This window comes from Pteronotus mesoamericanus, unplaced genomic scaffold (genome assembly GCF_021234165.1).
Source record: "Pteronotus mesoamericanus isolate MK-2021 breed Mesoamerican mustached bat unplaced genomic scaffold, CSHL_Meso_final scaffold_174, whole genome shotgun sequence".
NCBI classification, from domain to species: Eukaryota; Metazoa; Chordata; class Mammalia; order Chiroptera; family Mormoopidae; genus Pteronotus; species Pteronotus mesoamericanus.
In genome coordinates, this window is record NW_026555309.1 from 12365301 (window position 1) to 12390297 (window position 24997).

Consider the following 24997-nt stretch of genomic DNA (forward strand, 5'->3'; position numbering starts at 1 on the left):
TCTCCACTGACGAGGTCCCCCCTTAGAAGTGAGGGGTAGCATCCCCAGCCTGAAATACCAGTGCTGAAAAGAGGACCTACAAAGCATCTGGCTGTGAAAATCAGCGGGGATTCTGGCAGTCAGAGTGAGAGAGAAGGCTGCTGGGAACCTGGGCATGCTCTTAAAGGGCCAGTGCACAAACTCACATTCACCAGGTCCTCACCTTGGGCTTCAGCTGAGGAACAGTGGCTTGGAAAGTGTCATAAATGTACAGGGAGAAACTGAGTTGTGTGAGCTTTGAGGAGAGGGCTGGAGAGATGGCTGCCACTGTCTGTGTCGAGCCATCCACAAAGGTCCCCAGGCCCCAGGCGTGTGGCAGCGATGGGCACTATCTGTCCTGTGTTGAGCCCATCCCCCACACTGCCAAATCTGAATCAGCACTAGCCTGGTGAACTTCACTAGCTCCACTCTGAGGACTCCCTGAGACCCTGCCCTACCTAACTCCTCCATGTCCCAAGGCTCTCTCAGTGGCCGCCAACCTCAGCCTGCATTCAGCCTTTATTAAAAAGAAACTCTCAAGAAATTCTGGTGAAGCTTGGGGGTTGCCAGAGACATATAGGGAGCAACTGAGTTGTGTGGCTTTAAGGCTAGAGAGACAGCTGCCATTGTCCCTAGGTTGAGCACCCTTCACAAACAACAAAAAATGAATCTACACTGGCCTGGTGAACTTCAATAGCTCCACCCCAAAAAGTCCCTTAGTCCCCTGCGCCACCACAAGGGTTCCCACACCAGTAGTGGCTGGTCTGTGTGTACCCTGAAACTTTCGCTGAGTATTTTCAAGCCCAGCACTGGAGCCAAACTGAAATCTGTGTCAACTTGGTCAACACACCTTGCCCCAACCTGGTGTCTGCCTGAGGCACACAATATACGAACACTTTATACATCAAGCAAATATTGAAGGACATAAAGGGAGAGATCGATAGTAATACAGTCAACAAAGAAACAGTAGCCTCGAATGCCACATAAGACCAGATGGATTTAATTGATATTTCTAGAGCATTTCACCCCAAAGCAACACAATACACATTCTTTTCAAGTGCACAAATGTTAGGCAACAAAACAAGTCTCCATAAATTTGAGAAGATTGAAATTATATCCAGCATCTTCTCTGACCACAATAATTTGAAATTATAAATCAAAAGAAAAAATGGAAAAACACATGAAGTCTGAATAACATGTAACTAAACAATGAATGTGTTAACAATGAGATCAAGGAAGAAATTACAAGATACCTTAAGACAAATGAAAATGTAAACATAAAAACCCAAAATCTATGGGACACAGTGAAAGCATTCCTAAGAAAGAAATTCATAGCAATACAGTACTACTGCAAGAAACAAGAAAAATATCAAATATACTATTTAACTTATACCTAAAGAAGTTAAAAAGTACAACAAACTAAGCTTAAAATGAGTAGAAGAAAGGAAATAATAAAGATCAGAATGAAAATAAGTAAAATATAATATAAAAAAAGAGTTAAAGATAAGTGAAACCAAGAGCTGGTTCTCTGAAAAGATAAACATTGTTGATAAACCTTTAACTAGACTCATCAAAGAAAGAAATATACCCAAATAAACAAAATCAGAATTCAATGAAGACAAGAGACAACTGACACTACAGAAATATAAATGATTATAAGAAAATATTATAAACAACTATATAAAAAATGGACACTCAGGAAGAAGTGAATAAAATTTTAGAAACGTACAATCTTCCAAGATTGGATGAAGAAGAAACAGGTAATCTGAACAGACCCATCACTGTCAACAATATCAAATCAATAATAAAAAACTCATAGCAAAAATTATCTTAGATTGGATATCTTCACAGGTGAATTTTCCCAAACATTCAAAGAAGAATTAACAAAAAATAAAATAAAATAATATATATAAAAAAGAATGAACTGTTCTTTTCAAGCTATTCCAAAAAATTCAAGAAGAGAGAAGGCTCCCAACACATTTTCCAACACCACTCTTACCCTGATTGCAAAATCAGACAAACACACTACTTAAAAGAAAAATTATAGGCCAATATCCCTGATGAACATATATGCAAAAATCCTCACCAAATATTAACCCCACTTCTCAATATCATCATTTCACCTTTCTTTATACAATCTTTTAAACCATAAACCGTACCTTTATTTCTGTACATATCAACAATGCTATGCTTAGCCCCTAGCAGGTATTGTATTTAATAAAAATTCATTAAATGAATAAATAAATAATTTGGTACATTGTAACAGCCATATTGCAAACAAACTGACAAAACCTGAAATGAATGCTATATTCCATTCACTTGGGTATTATAGTTGTTCGCTATGCACACTTTTCTTTATTCACTATTTGAAGTCCACTTATAAAAGCTGGACTGAAATCTGTGATATATTTAATTTATACAGAACACATAGTATTTATAGAGCATTATCAAATAGTATGCTAATGAACCTTCATAATGTGTACCAGGTTTTCAACGTTAGCTCAGAACATCAGCATTGCTGCAAACAGCTAGAGTATATTACATGAAATTTATTTTCTCATAAAATGTTGCATGGCCAAATTTTCAGAGTTGGCTAGCCAGATTAGAGTTATTATCATCTATATCATTAGTAAGAGGAACTAATAACATGAATGTGATTGTTTATTAAATCATTAACTTAAAAAAATCCTTAACATTGGTATACAACAACTTGGGTTCTTTAGTTTCTCCTCCTCCTCTTCACTCTTCTCGTTCTCCTCTTTTTTCTCCTCCTATTTCTCTTTCTTTTTCTCAAAATATCTACATTGTCTTGGGTTATGGAGAGCATTGTCATCTTGAGGAGAGAAATTTCACTTCAGTTAAATCTCACATGTTCACAATCATCTTTCATGTACCCAACAGTTTGTGTCAGAAATGAGGTCTTAGGAAGCTTCTTGGCCTTTCAGAGGTAAGATTTCTCCATTTGTTATGGAGAAATCCCTCCATAAATCAGGGATTTATCCCTTGCTGGGAAGATTTTTTGTAAGTACCAAAACGTGTACAAGTAGAATATTACAAAAATATTTAAGTCTTGGGTAAGTTTTATAGGAGGGCACTTTATCTTGTCTGGCTTCTGTTATAATATAGATACCCATATTTTCAACATTTGAAATGGTTGAAATCCTATTATATCCTGTATTTTTTCTGAATCCTTCCATTCACAACGTTTAGGTTGTGGAAATGAAAAAAGAAGCTCCTACTAGAAGATAGTGGTTAGATGGAAGTGGCTAGTGAATTACTTTAGGGTAGGTGACCTTTGTTTCTTAAGCTTCACAGATCATTAACCCCTGTAAGTAAGTGATGGAATTTTGGAAACAAGTAGGGACAGAAGGTAAAGTGGTGGTCATCTATACAAGGACTCCCAAAAGTTTGCTTCTCAGAATAAAGGAAGGTAAGATTTCTTGGTATGCAGATAAATCTTTCCAAAATTCTAGGTATGCATAAAATTACATATAAGCGAACAGGTTTCACAATTCCAAAGATTTGGATTGTTTGTATGCCATATCAGCTGAAATGAAAAACCCAGCTCTCCGGTGTTCATCTTACTCCAGTAATATTCAAATTTAATCCTCATGGCCTCTGAGAGTTAATGTCATAAATTGGAACTAATTTACTAGCAGAGACAAGCTTAGGAAAAAAAAATTGTTCAAAGTTTTTCTTAACTGGTTTTGCCCTCAAGGTGAAAATCACCAGGCTATGAATCCAGAGTTGCCAAAGGACCAGTGTTTCATTTATTGATCAGGTATTTCCCTCAGGAAATTTCTACTTTGACAAACAAACACAGTTTCAGAAAAAAAGTGTTAGTAATAGAAGCTTTTGCTTTGGCTTTGGCTTCCTATGTTGGTAGGAACAGATTGCCTGATTTCTACATTGGCAATCCATATTATTTTCTTTATTACATATTGAATTAAAGGGGCTGTTACACTGCAAACTATTCAAATACAATTCTCTCTACACTAATAAATTCTTTCAAGTTTTCCAGAGTTGAAAAATGTGGTATGACCCTTGCTACAAGTTCAAAGGTTGTGGCTGTTTTGTTTTTTTTCCTTACAGGGTAAATATTCCTGACTTCTCATGATGTTACTAGTGCATCACATCCAGATTTCAAAACTCTTTCATGTATTACTTCACATTCAATTTACAACAGTTCTGCAAGATAGCACAGACATCACTCTAATGACATAAATGATGAGGGTCAGAAAATTTTGATAGGTTTTCTAGCGCCACAAAGCTAAGACATAGTGGGACCAGGATCAGAACTTAAGTTTTCAGGTTTGAACCCAGAAAACTCCATTCTGATAGGAGTTCAAAGCATTGTTATTTTTGGCCAAGGCACAATGAGTATGATAGAAATGTTATTTTTGCAATTTAGGCTTTTGTGGTACCAGATAGCACTTTATATTTTCATTTTCATCCCTGTGACCTCTTGGTAGAAGATCTCATTGCTCTTCTTTCCTCTGGTTTCCTTAATAATTAATTTTATTTTCTAACAAGGATTTTAAGACTTTGCCTAAAGGTTATAATTAACACACTGAGAGGATATAGCAACATAACCCACTTTGTGTCCTGTTTCCGGTGTGGATGCTCATGGAGGTAATTTAATGTTAATTTCAAAAACAGTAAATTTTATTTTATTTTATTGTTTTGCAGTTTCTATAACTGAGTTTGCACAGTTACATTCAGTCAAAGAGCAGGCCGTCTCCTCAAAGCTTTCTTTCTGCCAAAAGTACTCATCATTGCTGTGTTAATAGTGAGATTCTTCCTGTCATCTTGTGCCTAGCAGAGCTCAATGCTCAGCGTCTACTCAGATTTGATGATTTTGTCTGGTTATGAAATGGTGTTGCCATGAAGTATGATGCTAAGTGTAGCAAGGAAAGATATAAGGAAAATGATTTTTCTATTAATTCTTGGGTTTCTTATGAGATGTCCCTTTAACCCATCTTTGTCTTTTGCTCTTCTCCATATGCAGATAAGTCCAGTATCTTCTTATTAATATTGGCCCTCTAGAGCTACTTGACAGAGTCTCCAGTGAAAACAATATTTTTCTATTTCTTAAAACTTGGGAGAAGCTCAAGAAATGGCCTTTGTCTTTCATGTTTTTTAGGTTTTAAGCCTACTAGGGGTAAAGTAGTCAGTCATGTCCTTTTGATTTTTGTCAATATGTTTCCTTTTATTTTGAAACTGAAACAGTGAAATTAAGTGGTTTGTGGCTGAAACTGTAGTGCTCGTCCAGCAAAAGAACAGTCCCGAAATCTGAGCCAGCTGCCCTCCACCCCCAGATAAAGTCAAGGCCAGGTTAAAGAGTGGAAGAGAGGATACAGCCAAACCTGGTGGTGATAGCTGGCAGATTTTCAGCAAAGTACAGTGTTCAAGGTGGCCGCATTTCACAATCACAAATACATGTCCCTCTCTTCCTCTGCCCTCACTGTGATTCGCCATTCATAATGGAATATTTTTCACTTTCCTGAGTAAGAGACATCTCTTTCATTCCCACTCACTTTGCCTCAGGGGAGGGTTCTCTTTTGACTTATTCTGGTTCTGGGGCCAGGCTCAAGATGCTGGAGACGCAAGAATTCTAATTGTGGTAGATGTTTATTTGTGATGGTAACTCATTATTTGCTGAAATTCATCTTGAACACTTTTCCACTGCAGTGGGTTACATAAAATTTATACAGAAGTGTTACAAGTTGCTCCCCAGCCCTCACAGGGGAAAATAGTGAGTCAAGACTAGAATATCCCAGCCTGGCTGGTGTGGCTCGAGTGTCTTGAGTGCCAGCCTGAGAACCAAAGGGTTGCCAGTTCAATTCCCAGTCAGGGCACGTGCCTGGGTTTTGGTCCAGGTCCCCAGGATGGGGCATGTGAAAGGCAACCACACATTGACGTTTCTCTCCCTCTCTTTCCCCTCTCTCTAAAAATAAAAATCTTTAAAAAAAAAAGACTTAAATACCCCAACCCAAGCCTTGGCTCTTGGTGGGGATGATGAAAGTCACCTGGTTCGGGGAAGGGGGTGGCAACAGGCGAGAAGCAGGGCTCAGGGGCAGAAATGAGTTAGAGGGGATGGGGTAGAAGAGCAGGGGCAAGCCAAAGCCAACTGAAATCTCTACTTGTTAAGAGTAGCACACTATCTTAAATGAAATAGGAGTGAAACATTTATGGGAAAGAAACTTATTTATGGGAAAAAAATTTAGGGAATTAAAATAATACAATAGTATTTTCTGTTCCTTTGGAAAAAGAAATCCATCCCCCAGCAAGTGGAGTTGCTATTACCTAATTTATTTCTATTATCTTGCTAAGAGGTAGATAAGACAAAAGTGAAATGGGGCTTCTAGGAGTAGGTCCATTAGAAGGTGGGACTTGGACAATGGACCAGGGGAGCCCCGGATTACACAAAGACACCTGAGTCACCAGAGGACCTGGCCCTCAGATTCTCAGGACAAAGGATCCTGCTCCACCTTTTCTTCTTCTAGAGCCAACTGTCCCCATGGAGACTGAGATACAGTGGAGGTAGAGCATCTCAAAGAAACCCTGTTGAAGTGGTCTTAGCTCTGGCTTCCCCAAGCTTTCTGGCTTTGGGGCTGAGGGGTGGGTTCCAGGCCAAACCCCAGGTTTCACCTCTGGCCACCCTCTGGTAGAAGAGGAGCCAATTCCTCTCTTTACTCTCTGGTCCAACAAAAATATAGCGGGTGAGAGGGGCAGCTGGAGGGAAAGGGGTGAAACATGGGACCCCAGGACAAGAAAGGCAGAAAAGGGAGAACTAATGGCAAGCCCTTCAGCCCAAATGATATGAACAGGGGATCCTAGCAGGCATGCCTGTCCTACAAGGTCAAACTTTTTGAGGCACAAGTCTCAACTCACTCTTCCTGGCTGGGATTCCTACCCTATGCATGAGTCCCTGCCCTTGGTTCCAATCTTACTGTAAAGATTGAAGGAGTTAATTCATTTAACTACTGTGGTTACTCCAAATACATGTTCCCAAGGAACTGCCTGGTATTTCATTTAAGAAAAAAATTCTTTTCTTTTGTCTTGTCTGTCCAGATTCAACCATATTAAAAAGCACAAGTAATGATGCTGGTTTTGTTTTTTTTTTTTTAATACAGATATGGTAATACAAACTTGATATTTCTCCACAGAACCCCATATATGAACTGATTTGAGTATATTTTAGTAACATGTATGATTTAAAAAACAGAAAACAAGGAAAGTAAATATTCAGGAAAAAAACATGTTAATTTTAATTAAAACACTGTCATTTTTTTTTCTAATAACATTTACAGTGTTTGATCTTGATAATGTTCTCAAGAAAACTCAAGATATTGAATATATAAAGTTGTAGAAACCCATTTTACATCACTCCTTTATGTCTGTGTGAAATGAAAATGTGTTGGATATTAATCTGCGTTGCAACCTGGGAGAATTTTATTTTTTCTTTGGCTCCTAGGTGGCCATGTATGTGCTACAACTGGGCAGCGCAACATTCCTGTTCACGGAGCCTGTGATCAGCGCTATGACAACTGGGGCTGCCACACATGTAGTGACTTCACAAGTAAAGTATTTCTTGGGAATGAAAATACCCTATATATCTGGACCACTTGGATTCTTTTATGTAAGTTTTCCACATTCTTTGTTCATATATTTTGGGTGTATATTTCACAAAGTAGAACTTGATTACTTATAATATTGAGATATTTCTATATTAAAGCAACTTGGGTTTAAATATAATCTTGCAGGATATTTTAAATGTGATTTAGGACAGTAAATTGTTCAGCGAGTAATATTTATTAATTTTGGAAACAACTCTTTATAATAACAATTGAATATGATATAATTTGGGAAGCTGATTAGAAAAGAAATAACAAAAATTTTTTGTGAGTCAGATATGTTGCCAACTTCTAATGGAGGCCATCTACTGGGATTGTGGCCAGGTTTAACAATAATACACTCTACCACATTCTTTCAGAATTGTGAACCCTGGTATGGATCAAATCACAGGCCTGGTCAAAATTGGTGGCTGGAACCCCAATGGCAGACAATCAGTTATTAAAAGCCTCTTGAACCTGGCAGAGGAATGTGTGGCCAGCTTCAACATATGCTCATAATAGTCTATTGTTCTTGGCCTATTGGAAGTCGGCCTAAAATCTATGACTTTTCAAGAAGTCATTTTATTGGAGCTTTAAATGAAAATTAATGTCTTGTTAATAAACTTGAAGGCTACCAAGTTTCATATTATTTAATTTTATGTTGTAAAGGAAGAAAGATATTTTCCTTCCACTCTTCTAGGTTCTCAGCTATGGCCACTCTAGCAGATAAGAGATTAAGAGGAGAAAAACCTAAGTTTATTAACATGTACATCTGATACATACATGGGAGAAACTCAGTGATGAAAAACTCAATAGATATGGCTAGAAATTGGGCTTAAATACTCTTCACCTAAAGCAAAGAAGGGTATGGGGTAGGCTAGTTACTGGAAGGTGACCAGGAAAAGTACAGTCAACAAGGTTAAGGTTGTTGTGCAGATGTATGTTGGTGCCTTCCCTATTGATCAGAGTGTCTTGTGACTTTGAGTCATCTTACTCTTTCTGGTTCAGAGAGGAAAACACCCCACAAATGGAAATTTCTTTTATAAATATAAATATCCCTTAAAATCCTTTTAAAAAGGGTAATTTATACTCTGTTTTCAAAAGTTACTGTCTGCTGTTTTTCAAAATAATGATCTTAAAATAATCCTTTACATCAAAGAGGTGTATTTTAAGGGTGACTTATTCTGATCTTCTACAATGTAATGTTATAGATTGCATTGTATACATATACATTTACAAGTACATACAATGTATATACATACATTAATGTTTCATGATAAAGACAATCCTATTTTTAATTTTTTTATTTCAATGGTTGAAAAGTAGCTTAATATATGGAGGTACAATAATATACTTATTTAATAAAACAAGAACACTGGAACTGGTCCTGGAAGCAACATAATTTCAAGTTCTAGATCAAACAAAAGCAGACCAGATTAAGACTTTTGGTGATGCCACGCCTGCAAAAGAGAACCAAATGAGCACCAGATTGTGCCTTGGCCTTCTAGCTGGTAAGGTGTGCTCACCTGTGCATGTGCAGTATAAGGAAAGATGAGTGGGTTACAAATTGTCCTCTGCAGATATACTCACATGTATGATAACCACACAAAAATGCTCACCCCTCCTTTCACAAGCTGTGCTAAAAGAAGCTGAATAGCCTGATATGGGTCTGACATTTAGTCTTTCAGTTTGTTTTTCTGGTGCATAAAATGCTACATTAAAGTGTTTTGTGTAGGAATTTAAAAAATTTTGGTTATCTTGTGAGGTGAACTGCAAGCTACTTTATGTTTGCCTTGTAGGTCAAACACTGTGTGGTTTTGGGGATCTTTTGTAATTTTTTATTATGAAATGGAATCAGGTTTAAAAATATGTTTAGATAGCTGACTTTAAATTCACGTTATCTAGCTAGTGGAAGTTGCTATGTTTTGTGTTGATGGAAAATGAAGAAGAGTTGCTCTTACTCCTCAGTGTCACAGAACCATTTACTATTAGTTTGGAGTGACAAAGTTTCAAAATAAAGGCTGATATTTCATGGTCAAGAATTGTGATGGTCCTACCATTAGATTTAAGAAATACATTTTGCATTGTGCATAGGCTACACTGGGACATTTGGAATGTGAGCTTTGGCATAGAATCTGGTGATGATCATGTAAACGTGAACTTGCTCTTAAATCATTTGTGAAGAATGTGAATTGGCAGAGCTGACCTCAGCACAAAGGTGTAGAACAGAAGACAGAACAGAGGCTGTGGTCCTGAGTTCAAAGAACCTAAGGGAGAGTGAATTAATACCTTGCGATTTCACACTTTGTGCTTCCTGCTTCTGAGTTTTCACAACTATTACACTTTTTTTTGAAAGCTATTCAGACAAATGAGAAAAAAATAATATTACATAAATTTCTTGGAACATAAATTAATATCGAGAACACGAGACTCTTGCATAATGAGCCAGTCACCACTCCTAATTGTCTCAGCGGGAACACTCATTTTTCTTAAAATAATTCAGATTTGTCCAATCAAAATGTCCATTAATTAATTCCAGTACAAGCAATCTTTGCTATCAACTTTAAGAGAAAACACAGCCTCCTACCTTTATTCTGTTCTTAAGTTACTACAGTTTGGGCTCCCTATCTTCTGTTACTATGATGGTTTCTACAGTGTCTTCTTTCTGGGAGATGCCTGATTCTGTGTTACCAAAATAATCTAATTCTCTAGTTCAAATGGCTAAAATATCCATGTCTTTGGTTGCTCTGAAAAGGCAGGTGTTCTTGCCTCAATGGAACATTTTTAGGGAGCAATCTGAATCAGACACAGGTAGTGGTAAGTTCTCATTTCTGCCTGGTCAGATTATGGAACAGACCTTCCACAGGTCTTAAGAAGTAGATATGGCCAGGTAGTTTCTTTTCTGTTTGTGGCATGAAGACAAGCACCTGCCACCAAAGCCAACTAAGCTTGGATGGTTAGGCCACTTTTTTGCTTCTAACTGAAAATTGTTAACCAGTGTCCTAGGGTGAGGAAGTTCTCTGAGAAGTGTTAAATCCAATTAAAGCTTTTGCTGGTCCTTAGAGTGTTTATCCTAGAATTTCTGGGGTTTTGATGTGCAAAGAAAGCCTATATCCCCAAGAAAAGTAGATATGATCCGGCCTGATTCATTTTTTATAGGGCCTTTCTAAATGTCCTCACATATAATGTTTTATGTTTTCTCTAGTTCTTCACAGGTCACCTCTGAATTTATGTACTTCTAATGAAATAATCTTTCTCTTGAAATTATTTTTCTTAATAAACTTTGAAGTGTTGCATATTCTTTTTCACTTATATATTGGATCAGATAGTGGCTTTTTTTTAATAAGACATACTATATCAAAGATCGATTACTTGAAATTTCCTGCAAAAACAGCTTTCATATTTAGCTTAATGCATTGCACATAACAGAACCTACATAAACATGTTAAGCATATGAATGAATGATAACTACAAATCCCCTTAATATGATATAGCCCATGTATTGATAGAGAGAAAAGAAGAATCTGGTCCTTCCCTTCCTTGTTGTTCTGTGTATTCAGGATGAAATCTACTTCTACTTACAAATGTATTGTTACTATTACTATGTTAGACCAAAGTATTTGTTCATTCAACAATACTTACAGAATACCTACTATTTGCTCAACACTATTTTAGGAGTTGAAAATCTGTCAGTGAAAAAAGTCAAATAAAAACACATTATATAAATAGATTGTATGTATGTATGTGTACATGTGTATATATTCATTAAGTGCTTCAAGAAAGTCTCCTCTCTAAAGAAATTAATAACAATCTATATATATATATATTCATTCTTTGAAATATCTCAAAATGTATTTGTTTATACATATCAAATTTTTCATTTTATGTCATTACAATAAATGGTCAATTTAAAGAACTAGTGTTATAGTCTCAAATTGAGCTAAACTTTAATTTCATTAAACAGATTGGTCATTTCTGATGAAATAGCTTACTAATTGATCCATATGTATATAAACCATCTTTGCTTCTCCGGGATATGGGAAGTGAATGATGATCCTCAACAGAAATTTTTCTCTACTGGAGCTTAGTGTCTGATAGCATGCTCAGATGACTGGATTTATACTAGAAATGAGAAATTTAATGTGTGCTTAGGATTACTAGACCTATATTATAGGAGTGTGTGTGTGTGGGGGGGTATTTTCTTCCCCATCTCTATTTCCAGATGCCACCATCTCCTATTAACCGTGACTCCTCTATGTTAGCCCACTTGACAGTCATGAGGATAACACTCTTTATTAGCTTACTTTTTTCTTGTACCCTTCATGCTGACTGTAACACACTTTGGCCACACCCATATTCTTCTGTAGCATCTCGTACTTTGCTTTACAAATTGTACTTTAATCCTGAAAACCCCTAGGGTTTTTTCACATTTCTTTTCATTCTGGGGTACTTATTTTTATTACTGCAAACATATGTTCTCAAAATGCACATAATAGCCAATTTGGTATGGCTTGGGAGTTTTGCCTATTTATGGAATACTTTTAATGCCATGGATAAAATGAAAGGAATAATCCTCAATTCTTTAAAACATATGAATTTTTGTATGTTTCCTGACAAATCATTTGAACGATACTGTCAACTTTATCTTTGGATCATGATAAACCATCAGAAAACTATTCATTTGAACAGAATTTTCTTGACATCTCTCTAATCCCATCCCACATAGAATATATTTCACTTTTGAATTTTTGTCCTGGGCCTTGATTAAGGAGTAAATATGAGAAATGGAACCTTTCCCTTCACTTTCTATAGGAATTTTGTGAAAAATTTTCACCTACCACACAGAAGAAAAATATTGCCTGCATCTCAAATAACTATAACATCATAGTAATATTTATCTTAGATCAAATATCTTGCATCAGTTAAATATTCAGTACTTAACTTCTTTATGTGTTACTTGTACATGTGTTTGTTCGATTTGAGTTTGGGGAAGAGTGGTGGGGTTCAAGGGAGTCTATGAAATCTCCTCACTGTACTTGACAATAAATCTACATGTAACTGAATTTTAGCATCTCTCCTCACTGAAGTGGCTGGGAAGGAGGAATCATACATAGTGCTCTTACATAGAAAGAGGCACCCTTGGGTTTGATGGAAGCATCAAGGACAAAGCAATTTCGTACATGTAAATGCATTAACGCTTTGCATTGACCACCCATCTCTACCCCACATTTCCATCCTATAACCATTGAGATGTTTTTGTAAAAGGTCACTCAGTTCATTTTGGGACAGATGTTGTGATATTGTGGGTGACCTTAAATTTTCTTTGTATTATTTCTTATCATCATAGATCTACATATATGTCTTTGAAAACATCAAGTCTGTTCGACTGGAAGCACTGCTCTTATCCTTGCTGAGCACTGCAGTGCTTGTTCTGGTTAAAGAGTTGAATGAAAGGTTTAAAAGGAAAATTAAAGTTGTTCTTCCTGTCGATTTAGTTTTGGTAAGTATGAGATCAACATTTAGCTTTCTGCCCTATAAGGTTTGCCCTCTGTTGGGGTAACCTGCAGAGGTCCTGTATATTGTCTACAGTAACCCATAGTTATTCCTGTCTCTCATTAAAATATGTCTAATTTGCATAGTTGTACATTAATGTAAGAACAGGTAAATTTTTGAGTCAGTAATTTGAGGAGACATATTGTCAATTAATAGAGCATTTTCTTTCATTTTTTACATAAATAGAATAAAGTACAGCCTAAGATTTTGAATAAGGAGATATTTCTGAGGGTGAGACACAAAAGATCTCTGTCATGATTCTTCCTAAAGCAAAAAGTGATGCCACATTCTATTGATGTGGCATTTATATATTATACATAGAAATATTATCAATTGACAAATGTCCATTAATGATTGGTAGACTTATTAAAACATTTTTTAACTAACCTAACTTTGCTTTAATGAAAGGCTCCTTATGATTTTCACTGGTAAGGGCTGTTCTCTAAGATATTAGTTGTTGTTGTACCTGGCAAAACAAAATATTAAACTTTGCTTCTAAGGTTTATGACACTAGAAAAAATACACTTTGAAATCTTAAGAGCCTCTACTGGGAACTTTTAACTAATAGCATCAAGTTGAGGAAGAAATAGTAACACAGCCAGAGTTTTGGTTTTAGTTTTTTTTTTACTGGTCTTTGGGTTGGTTATATATGTATTTGACAAGTGGTGTCTATACAATTTCATTTATTGAAATATCCCTTCATACTATTGAAATGGTCTAAGTTTATGTAAATATTAAAGTTAGCATATTAAAAACTGTTTCAAAAGGATATGAAACATTTCTGTAGAACTAAGATGGATGGCCCCTTTCCATAGCTAGACCTTGTCTGATGCTATACTTGGATAATTTGTGGAGATGCATGTAACAGATGTTATCTATATAATGTGTGTGTATGTGTCTATATCAAATAAGCCATAAAAGTGGATGGTACTATGATTATTGGTAGTATTCACAGCAATAACTGTGAAATATTTTATTTTATCCCAAAGTCCTGTGGGTATTAAGAAATACTTATTATATCTTGGGAAGCATTATTACATAAGTTTTATGAATCTAAAAATGGAAATTAACCTTATGTAAGAAGGATCTTGAGATAGTAATAAAACTGTTGTTCCTTCAAAGCAAAGACAGTAAGAATTATCCCTATTAAAAAATAAAAGGAAATCCTCATGCACTCTTGCCCCCAATATTTCCAAGAGCCAAGGCAAATGCGGGCCCAAATACTTAAAAGTTATAGTTCAAAATGTTAAATAAAGCAGGCTCTGCTCTCCTATATTGACTAAAATACTTACGTGATTACCTTGAAAGGCAGGTTAGAATTGAGGATTCTGCTCCTTTGAGTTCTGGCAGAATATGTCACCATGGGGAGAGCTAGGCTCTTGGCCTACCCCTTTCTACTCCAGCTCTATCTCACCTACAAGGGGATACAGCTGGAGATTATAGATAGATAGATAGATAGATAGATAGATAGATAGATAGATAGATGTAGATATAGAGATATATAGCTATAGATATATATATATATAGATAGGTATATAGATATATAAAGAGAGCTTGAAATAAGGGGATCTCTATATCTATTGATAGATATATTTTGATATAGCTATAGATCTCTATAGATAGATAGATGGATAGATAGATAGATAGAAAGACAGATAGATGGTAGACAGATACATATCCCCAAAAGTCCAGCCATTGTTAATATAATGAGAATGGTTTACGCGATATCGATGTAACCTGGCAGCCAAGAAGAGTGGACTAGAGTGCACATGTGTGAACAATGGTGATTTCACTGTAGTAATCAGTGGAGGTGGTAGACGCTGTTGAGTGGGCATGTGTGCTGTGTGGCCAGCACATTCAAAATGACTGAGCGAGTAGAGCAATAAATCTGCGTCAGATTTTGTGTTAAGGTTGAGCATTCCTCTGTGGGAACTATTCAGGTGATTCAGAAGGCTGCAGCTGTGGGCAACTGGTGATTGGCAACCCCATCACAGCAATGTGCCAGCTCACCCCTCACGTCTTGTGTAGAGGTTTTTGGTGAAACATCAAATCACCCAGGTGATTCAGTCCTCCTACAGCTCAGATTTGGTGTCCTGTGATTTTGGGCTTTTCCCAAAATTCAAATCACCTTTGAAAGGGAAGAGATTTTTAGACCGTCAATGAGATTCAGGAAAATATGTTGGGGCAGCTGATGGCAATTGGGAGAACTGTGTAAGGTCCCAAGGTGCCTACTTTGAAGGGGACTGAGATGTCATTATTCTATGTACAATGTTTCTTGTATCTTCTATAAATATCTTTATTTTTCATAGTACATGACTGGATATTTTCTGGACATACCTTCTATATGTATAATTACATGTAATATGTGCTTATATATATATGTATATATATATATATATGCTTCAGTGAATATCCTTGTAACAAAGTATTATCACATGAGTTTAATTATGTTATAGCTTATTTTCCTTGAAGTGGGCTGTTGAGGCAAAAGTAGTACTGTTTGAAAGGCTTTTGATACATTTTATCAGAGCACCAAAAGATTGTATCAAATTTAATCATATATATCCATATGGATTTTCTGTATTCTATATTCCATATTCCATATACTATATTCCATGTGTATCTATATGATTAAATTAGATACAATCAAATTGACACAAGGTCTAAGGACAGTTCTAGCCTTGTACACACATATAATATTGAAATAATATTAAAGACAGACCAGTGAATTGATTGATACGGGGAAGTTTAATTACATTTAAAAATATAGTAAGGAAATAAGACACTGCCTAAAAGTGGTTTATGTTCCTTAATTTTAATATTAACTATGTGTACTGAACATCATCTATGCTTCCATTTTCTTTTTTTTATTTATTGTTTGAAATTTTTCTCCATTTTCCCACCATGATTACATTTTCAATCTTCAATATCTTGTGACTGTAGTATATTTCTTTTACAGCTCACAATATTTTTGGACCTGATGTAAATATTTTGTGATAATTATTAGCAATTAAATTTATTAATTGACTTAGGAATTCTTTATATGTCAATTTTTTAATATATTAATATAATACTAATCTAATAACCTACATTTTTAATAACTACTATTTCATTAGAAAATACTATTATATCACAATATTTATAAATTTTAACAGTATAACCTATAAAGTTTTGTTAGCTTTTAAAAAATTTTCAAAAGTATTTTGGTTTTTAAATCTATTTGATGTTTTAAAAGCCTCTGCAAATTCAGTTAAATATTACCACAGAGAACAGAAAAACAGAAATGATAAAAAACTACATAACAACATTATTGAGCATTAATTATTATATATTCCTTATTTTGTTAATGTCATGTTATTACTATTTTTCTCACCATGAATACAGAAAATTTTTACTTTAAATAATTTAGATAATGTTGCGTTTCTTTTTAATAAAAAGAAGTGGTATATAAACAATTCTAAACTGTTACCAAAGTGATGCCATAACCATGAGAAATTTCTAGTGCCTATTAAAATTATCAGATGGTTGAAAGGTAATTGTGAAAATAGATGCAAAACTTTAGGGTGGCAGGGCTAGTAAAACAAAGGCCAGGCTGGGTTCTGATTATGTATTTAGAGATGATTATAGATACAGGCAGAGAACATGTGAACTCTCTCATCATATCCTATCTCATCTGTCGTATTTCATAAAACAGGGTGTAGACCACCAGAGACTCCAGGAAGCATGTTTTACTTCAAGAAATAGTAAAAACTCACAATCTAAAAATACTCAAAGATATTAGAAATAATTATTGATTATTAATCTATATTAGGAATATCATGCAATATTTCAAACCATGCTATTTTATAAAGGATCCTTTCATGTCTCAAGAGACAAATGTTAACATTGGATTGTTGTATCTGGACACACACACACACACACACACACACATTGCTAGATCCTGTGTTTTGCTCCCCTTACAAATTGTAATTTTTGGGTTGACATGGGGTAGAATATTTAAAAAATATATTGTAATGCCGTTTAATTTTTGAGACTGCAAATTAAGTGCTCTCAAATCTCAGAAGGATTTTTTTAATTTCAAAATTTCCTAATTTTAAAAAGTCTGAAAACTGCTACATTCCTCTTGACAGTTGTGGGACACATGAAAAATGTTTAGTTTTAAAAACAGTTTCCAAAATGTGTTTGAAAGGTTACTAATAATTTTCTTTTTTTTCCAAATGAACCACACAGATTATTGCTGCATCATTTGCTTGTTATTATACCAATATGGAAAACACATATGGATTTGGAGTAGTTGGTCATATTCCAAAAGGGTAAGGTAGTCTCTTTTCTTACTTTTTTGTTTTTATGTTTCTTTGTTTTTGTGGGAGGAAGGGACTGGAGCTAGGTAGTATGGATTTTACTTCTTTCAAAGGACCTGTAAGGGACAGATTTTTAATTAATTTCTATATTTAAGTGATTAAAACAAACAATGTACATATAGAGAAAGTCTAAATTCTTAGACTGTTTACATATAACTAGGAAAGTTGACTCTATTATATAGCATTGCTTCAGGTAAAAGATTTTGAAATCATTTACAAAGATATTATTTTAAAAAATGGAGGGCATTGAATTTCCAAATTAGGGTCATGCTCTGGGATTTGGTCTTCCCCATTCCAATTACATATTCTTATCACTATTTTTATTTCACTTAAAACACAGTAGAAGAACACAAGCATTATCTGAAATAGCAAACCCATAGGCCTGGATGGCGTATAATGGTGAGGGAAAGGGTAGAGTGGAGAAGCAGGCATGGTTTTCTTACTGTCTTAAAGCTTTCCTCTGAACTAGGAGGAAGGTTAACATCAAAAAGTGTTCACCCTAAATGGGCAAAATGTTCTTCCAAATGTCGAGTGAAAAAAACAAAGCCATCTTCAGAAATAAGAATGCATCTTAGGGGTTATTTCTTTTTAATGGGCCATATACACACCAATATTTATAATTTGAGGGCAAAAATAGTTGTTGAGTCCTCTATATTTTTATCTTCCTGTCCCAAATTTTAGTTGCTAAATACATTAAATGGAAGGACAAAAAGAAATATTTCAGAGATTAAAAAGATAATTTTTAAAAATTCTGTCGTTAGCCTTTATGCAGTTACAGGTTAATGTGATTATCTGAGTCAATTTGGTTTTTCTAAAAAGTTATCTACTTTTCCACCTTGAGAAGTCACTTTATTATTTCTTTCTAGGTCAGTTTACTGTTATTAATAATTAGGCAGTCTCAATTTTCACGAAACAGTTCTTATACTTTGAAATGGTAAGACTTTGTGTAGCACATATTTTAGGGCCTGCAATGCTCCAAGTCAATTTATTTTGGGGGCAAACTTTAACAAGGGGGTAAAAAAAATTATCCCTCTTCTTCATCCACTCCAATTCTCCCTTATTCTGAGTGAACTTTCCAGATCCAGCCTTTAAAAGAAATCAGTGAAAGAATGTGGCATTGAAATTAGATGAAACTGAGATCGAATCTCAGCTGTACAGTCACTGTGATTTAGACACATTCCTTAACCTTTCTCAAATGGTTTCTTCTCCATCCAGTTATTATGGAAGGGCTGAGCATGCTACTTACATACTAGATATTAAATCAACATGTGTTCCCTTCCCTTTTTCTTCTTTTGTCCCAGAGGATTTTTTTTAAGGGGAGATAAGTCTCCCAAAGAATCATTGGGAATAAATAAATGATGACGATACTTCACTTGGTGCAAGTGGTTTTCAAAAGACAGTAAGACAATAGTCAGGTATTAGTTGAAGAAATATTCAAATAGTTCTTCAAAACTGAGAGAAAGTTAACTGTGGTCCTGTATTTTGCAACAGTGTCAATGGAACCTTTATACATATTTTTGCTAGCATATGTGATGCATAGTTAAGTGTGTTGTGAAAGGAGCAAGTTAAAAATATAATTAAGACTATGAACACAGTCCTGGCTGGTGTGTCTCAGTGGACTGAGTGCTGGCCTGCCAACCAAAGGGCTGCTGGTTCGATTCCTAGATAGGGCACATGAATTGTGGGCCAGGTCTCCAGTGACGGGTGCATAAGAGGCAACCACACATTGATGTTTCTCTCCATCTTGTTCTCCTCTTTCCCTCTTTCTAAAAATAAATAAATAAAATCTTTTTAGAAAAAAGTATAAAATACGTACAAAGAAAAAGAAGATGAACTCAATGGCAAATTTAAGGACTGACTCAAGAATTGTAGCTTACAGCAGACTAGTGTTCTCATACAGCACTATAGTGTTCAAAGAAGGGAATGCAGTCTCTAATGCCAGTCAAAGAAATATTTGGAAAGGTTCATATGAAAGAATGATCCAGATGTGCTTCTGTTCTGATACAGAACATTTTTGTTGAGTCAGTTCCTGTGGTCAACCTGGGTGCAAACAACAGATGCATGGAGTTGTTCATTGATGTTTCTTGCAATTTTGCTTCTCTGTTAAATAATGTTAAACTTCTAAGGTCAAGGATGCTTGGTTTTCTCATGGTAATTTTACTTATTCTATATAAACTTCAGGGTCATTACCACAGTTGAGTTCATTGCAAGTTGTTACAGAAATTACATGAAGTTGTCACCATCGTGTTTCTTTCCATAGCATTCCTTCACCTCGGGCTCCCTCAATGAGCGTCCTCTCTGCAGTAGTCACCGAAGCGTTCGGAGTGGCACTCGTAGGCTATGCAGCCTCTCTGGCTCTTGCTCAAGGATCTGCCAAAAAGTTCAAATATTCAGTTGACGACAACCAGGTGGAGTATGCCCTGGTCCCTCTCCACAACTATTGTATCATTGTACTGTATGCTCCCAGATCTTGAACATGTTGAACTTATAAAAAATGTAAGTTTCATAAGTGTATGACAAGAATAGGTAAGACAAAAGAAAAAAAATCTCTAAATCATTCATACAGAGATGAAAATCTGTCCATGGGTTGGTTTCTAATTTTATTTTCCTTTTAGAAAGAGGGACATCTTGATTTTCTTTTAAATTTGCTTTTAGGAGAGAATCTAAATGTATTATCATTGAGTGCTTACTTTTAAAAATTATGGATCTTAAAATACAAATAATACTAGTAGTACTCTTCTTAGTAAAAAACTAAAATATGTGAGCCTGTATTTTATGAATGCTGAAGGATGAAGATAATGTTGATCGTACTTTCATATTAGTGAATCTCCTTCTCCAAAGTCTTGTTTTAGCCCCATGGCCCTACATTCTTGCAGGGTGTACAGAGGCAGCTGTGGAATACTGGTTAGAAACGCTAAATTACCTATGTATTACCTATGTCTCATCTCACTCTGACACTATGTAGCCTTAATTATTTCTGAGTCCCAGTTTTGTCATTGGTATAGAAGCATATATGTTCATTCAACAGATGTGTGGACTCCTACTGCTGAACCAGGCACTGGGCTAAGAAGGAGAGGATAACCTGGTGCACAGTACAGACCATGCATTTTCTCATTTCCGAACCTCCCAGGGGCACACCCTCGTACTCAGATTAAAACTCTGTTTACCAGTGTTTACGAGGTGCTGCGTGGCCTGCCACCATCCCTTTTTTCCTCCGATCTCTATCCCTTTTTGCTCTGTTCTAGTCACACTTGGTGGCTTGCTTTTTCTTAGACCCACTAATTATGATTCTGGCTCAGGACCTTTGCACTTGCTCTTCCCTTTTCCAGAAACTGTTCCCCCAGATATCCACGCTACCCTTATTTAAAAGTTCCCTTCTCAGGGAAGCCTTTACTGGTAAGCTAAAACCCTAAACTCCAGATTTTTCCACTCCCCCCTTCTGCTTTACTTGACATATTCATCTTGTTTACTGTCAGCATTCCCTCACTAGGATGTCAGTTCTGTGAGGGCAGGGATATTTGTCTCTGCTGTTTACTGGTAACAGGAAAGGCAGAAAAACATTAGGAGATTTTCACAAAAACCCGGGTGAAATGTGAGGACTTGTACCCGGATGTAGCAATGGAGGAGAAGGGAGGTGGAGAGGTTCTGCATTGATATAGATGCCACCTGGGAAAAAGGAAAGACGTCAAAAATAATGTCATGTGCTACTTAATGATGGGGATGTGTATTGAGAAAGGTGTTGTTAGGCTATTTTGTCATTTTTCAAACATCACAGAGTTCTATGAAACAAACCTAAATGGCATAGCCTACTACACACCTGTAGTATAAGGCGTAGCCCATGGCTCCAATACCACAAATCTGTGCAGCACGTTATTGTACAAAATGACATGAGATTAAATAAAGCACAAGAAGAAATAATGTGATCAAGAGATGCAGTAAACACGAGATATATGAGGCTGCTGCCAGTCTAACAGGGCATGCTGTTTTACAGCAAAATCTTGTTTTTATTAAATGAAAAGAGTATAGTTTAAAATAACAGTAAAAGGTATAATATAGTAAATATATAAACCAGGAACATAGTAATTTATTATTATTCTCAAGTATTACATACCATACATAATTACATGTGTATACTTTATACAGCTGACAGTGCCTTAGGTTTGTTTATACCAGCAACACCACAGACATGTGAGTAATATGTGGCTCTATAATATAATGGCTACAGATGTCACTATGTGATAAGCATTTTTCATCTCTGTTACAATCTTATGGAATCACTATTTATATGTGGCCTGTCATTGACTGGTCTGTCATCATTATGAGGCACGTGACTATATCTGTAAAGCTTTTGGCCCAAGCATTTGCTACTTGAGCTGAAGAAGAACTTGGGGGTCCAGGTTGGGGGAGGTAGAGAGCAATTGCCCGATTACGTTTGGGATACCTGCTAGCCATCCAAGTGGAGATGACCGAGGAACAGGTTGGCTGTAGGAGTCTGAAGTTTAGAAGTGTGATATAAATTTGGGAGATACAAATTTGGGAATTGTAATATGTATTCAGGTAGCTAAGGCTTAGATAGGGAAGTGGTCAAATATTTTTGATTGGCTAGAAGAGAAGGAATCACAAAGGAAATTGAGAGGTAGTAGCCTGGGAAGTAGGAGGAAATCAGGAAGGTGTGAGGTCCTAGAAGGACCTACCATGAGCCTTTAAGGAGAAGAAAGTAAGCAATTGCATTAAATGCTGCTTTTAGGTCAAGTAAGGTAGGAATTACCCATTGGATTTAGCATTGGGAAGGGCATGAAGTGGTGAAAACAAAAGCCTTGTTTACAGTGACTTAAAAGGGGAGAAATTGTCAACAGAGACAAAAATTATCTTATACTTTCCTATAAGGTTGTTATGAGGATTAAATGAGTAAGGCACTTAGAACCGTTTCTGGCTCATCTAATCACTCAGTAATTTTTTTTTCCTACTATGGTTAAATCACAACCAGCGAAGAGAACAGAAAATGAATATAAATAAGACTCGTTTGACAGGTTGTACCAGTGATCTGTAAAAGCTGATTGGTATTAAGAAATGATATATTCTCATATTATTGATCTTATAGGAACTTTTGGCTCATGGCCTCAGCAACGTGATTTCTTCATTTTTCTTCTGCATACCGAGCGCTGCCGCCATGGGACGGACCGCCGGCCTCTACAGCACAGGAGCAAAGACACAGGTAACCTTCCCGTCTTGCAGGGAGAAGGGAACTGCTGGCCTCCCCTCTCCTGGGACAGAGTGATAAAACTGAGCTTCTCTCTAAAGTCCAGAAAATGCTTTTACTTCTTTGATTTTTTTCCTAACTAGTTTCGAGGAATTCTGTCTCCCTTCTCTTTCTTGTTCCAAGCTTTACTGCTGGCAACCTTTGAACTCTTGCGAGTGGAGCTTCTGATTTTGTTTTTTTTCTAAGCTAACCAATTTGAAATTTTTCCACTTTTGTCCCACTCCCTTTAAATAAAATGACATCAATTATATGCAGAATTAGTCACTGACATTGAAACTTCTTTATGAATAGACGGAGAAGTGTATAAATAAGTAAGAAGATGCTTATGCATATTTGAAGTTAAAGAAGCAATATAGATTTTTAGGAACTCAAGTCAACTTGACATTTGAGTGTCTCCTGTATACCAAGTATTTTGCTGGGTGCTGGTTAGACAACAATGATGACAATGTAGATAATCTTTGATGATGATCAATGTGCCAGTGTTGCTGGATTGCATGTATGTATATTGACTTATGGGCCAGGCATTGCAGGCCATTGTTTCTATGTAAAAAAACTCATTTAACCCTTTAGACAACTCTGAACAAAGTATAATTATTATTCTCCATTTCCAAATGAAGAAGTTGAAGAAAAGAAGTTCAAAGTAAATTACGCAGATCACAGAATTAATGATTGGCATGGCTGGGATTTTAACCCTGCTAGATTTACTCCAAATCTTGCACTGTTAACCACTGTTCCAAACAAAATTCATGTATGTGTTAATATGGAAATTAAAGTTATTGGCTAACCTTTATTAAAACAATTCACATTTATTTCAAATTGGAATTGCCTAAGATTTATAAAATATTTTATGTGATACTTCAAAGATTTTTAGGAGACTGCCTTATAGTAAGTATTTTTGGGGGGGAAGGTTAAAAGAATAAGTTTGAAAAAGATATTGTTCTTGATCTTGGAAAGCAAGTGGCAGGAGAAAGGAGGAGAAAGGATATTAAAATATAGCATAAAACTAATAAAATAATTGATGAATAATAATTAATGGAGCAGAGAGGAACCAGCAAAAACATCTGAATGTATAATAATTTGAAAAATAACAGTCACAACTCATCAGCTAAGATGTGAAATCCTTATTCACATTCATTTTACATGATAATTTGATTTTTATGCAGTTAATGATTTCAGGCATAGGTTCATCATATATATTGGCATAAACATTTTTTGAAAACTATATTCTCTAAAATGTTTGTTATCTAAATTTGAATGTTTAATATGCAATGTATTTATTTACTTATTTTTAAAGAATTTATTGTGGTAACATAGTTTAATAGAATTATGTAGGTTTTAGGTACACACTTCTATAATACATCATCTTTATATTGTATCATGAGCATACAATATCTGTCTTAAATAGTCCTGGGATATATGGTAAGTGTATATATAGTTGCATAAGGAACTGCAAAGTGTTTTTTCAGCAGTGTCTGAGAACACTAGTTATTCTGAATCTTTGCCAGCCCTTAATATTGATTGATTACTTGCTTATTTATATATTATTTTTAATGTTAGCCATTCTAATAGGACCTGATTCCCTTTGATTTCTCCATAATGATAGTCTAGGCATCTTAGTGGTCCTGTGAAAGCCCTCTTTTCTCCTGATAGGCGGACAGTTTTGCCAAATGTTTCTATTAAGTCATGAACATTTGTTTATGTGAAATCAGGTTCTTCATTAAGGGCAGCATAGCTAAGAGTCAGGTTATTTGGATTTTCTTTTGTCAGCAGGTTGAGCTAGTTAGAAGATTATACTAATCACTTTTTAGGATTAATAAAGTTAGTCTCTTTCACTGCAGAGACTTCTCCCATAATTCTATGTAACTGCTTCATTCTAGAGCCCTAACAATTCCAAAGAGGAGAGTAAATATTTCAGTGAATATTTATCACCAACTTAGAAAAACCTTAAGCTGCATATATAATTATTACCCAAATATCTCCCTGGGAAGTGAGGAGGGGAGTCAAGCCAAACAACTATAGGCTAACGGGTTTTTAACTGAAATGTTGCTTTCATTATTAAACAGCAACAAAAAAAAGAAGTCATTGCTGTGATGTGCAATAAAAGTTGAAGAGTGTCCCGTTTTTAAATTTTTTTCATGAAATTGCTTTTCTGTCATCACTGACTTAACTATATTACACCAGCTTGTCAG

The 24997-nt window shown here is 35.6% G+C and overlaps 1 protein-coding gene across 1 annotated transcript in view; it reads left to right on the top strand.

Moving 5' to 3' along the window:
- SLC26A7 (solute carrier family 26 member 7) overlaps window positions 1-24997 on the top strand; it is a 77298-nt gene that overhangs the window by 14400 nt on the left and 37901 nt on the right. The window contains exons 5-9 of the mRNA XM_054590052.1: window positions 7496-7660; window positions 12982-13134; window positions 17418-17500; window positions 19809-19956; window positions 22650-22763. Coding sequence (XP_054446027.1) covers window positions 7496-7660; window positions 12982-13134; window positions 17418-17500; window positions 19809-19956; window positions 22650-22763 — 663 coding nt within the window. The remainder of the gene's footprint in view (window positions 1-7495; window positions 7661-12981; window positions 13135-17417; window positions 17501-19808; window positions 19957-22649; window positions 22764-24997) is intronic.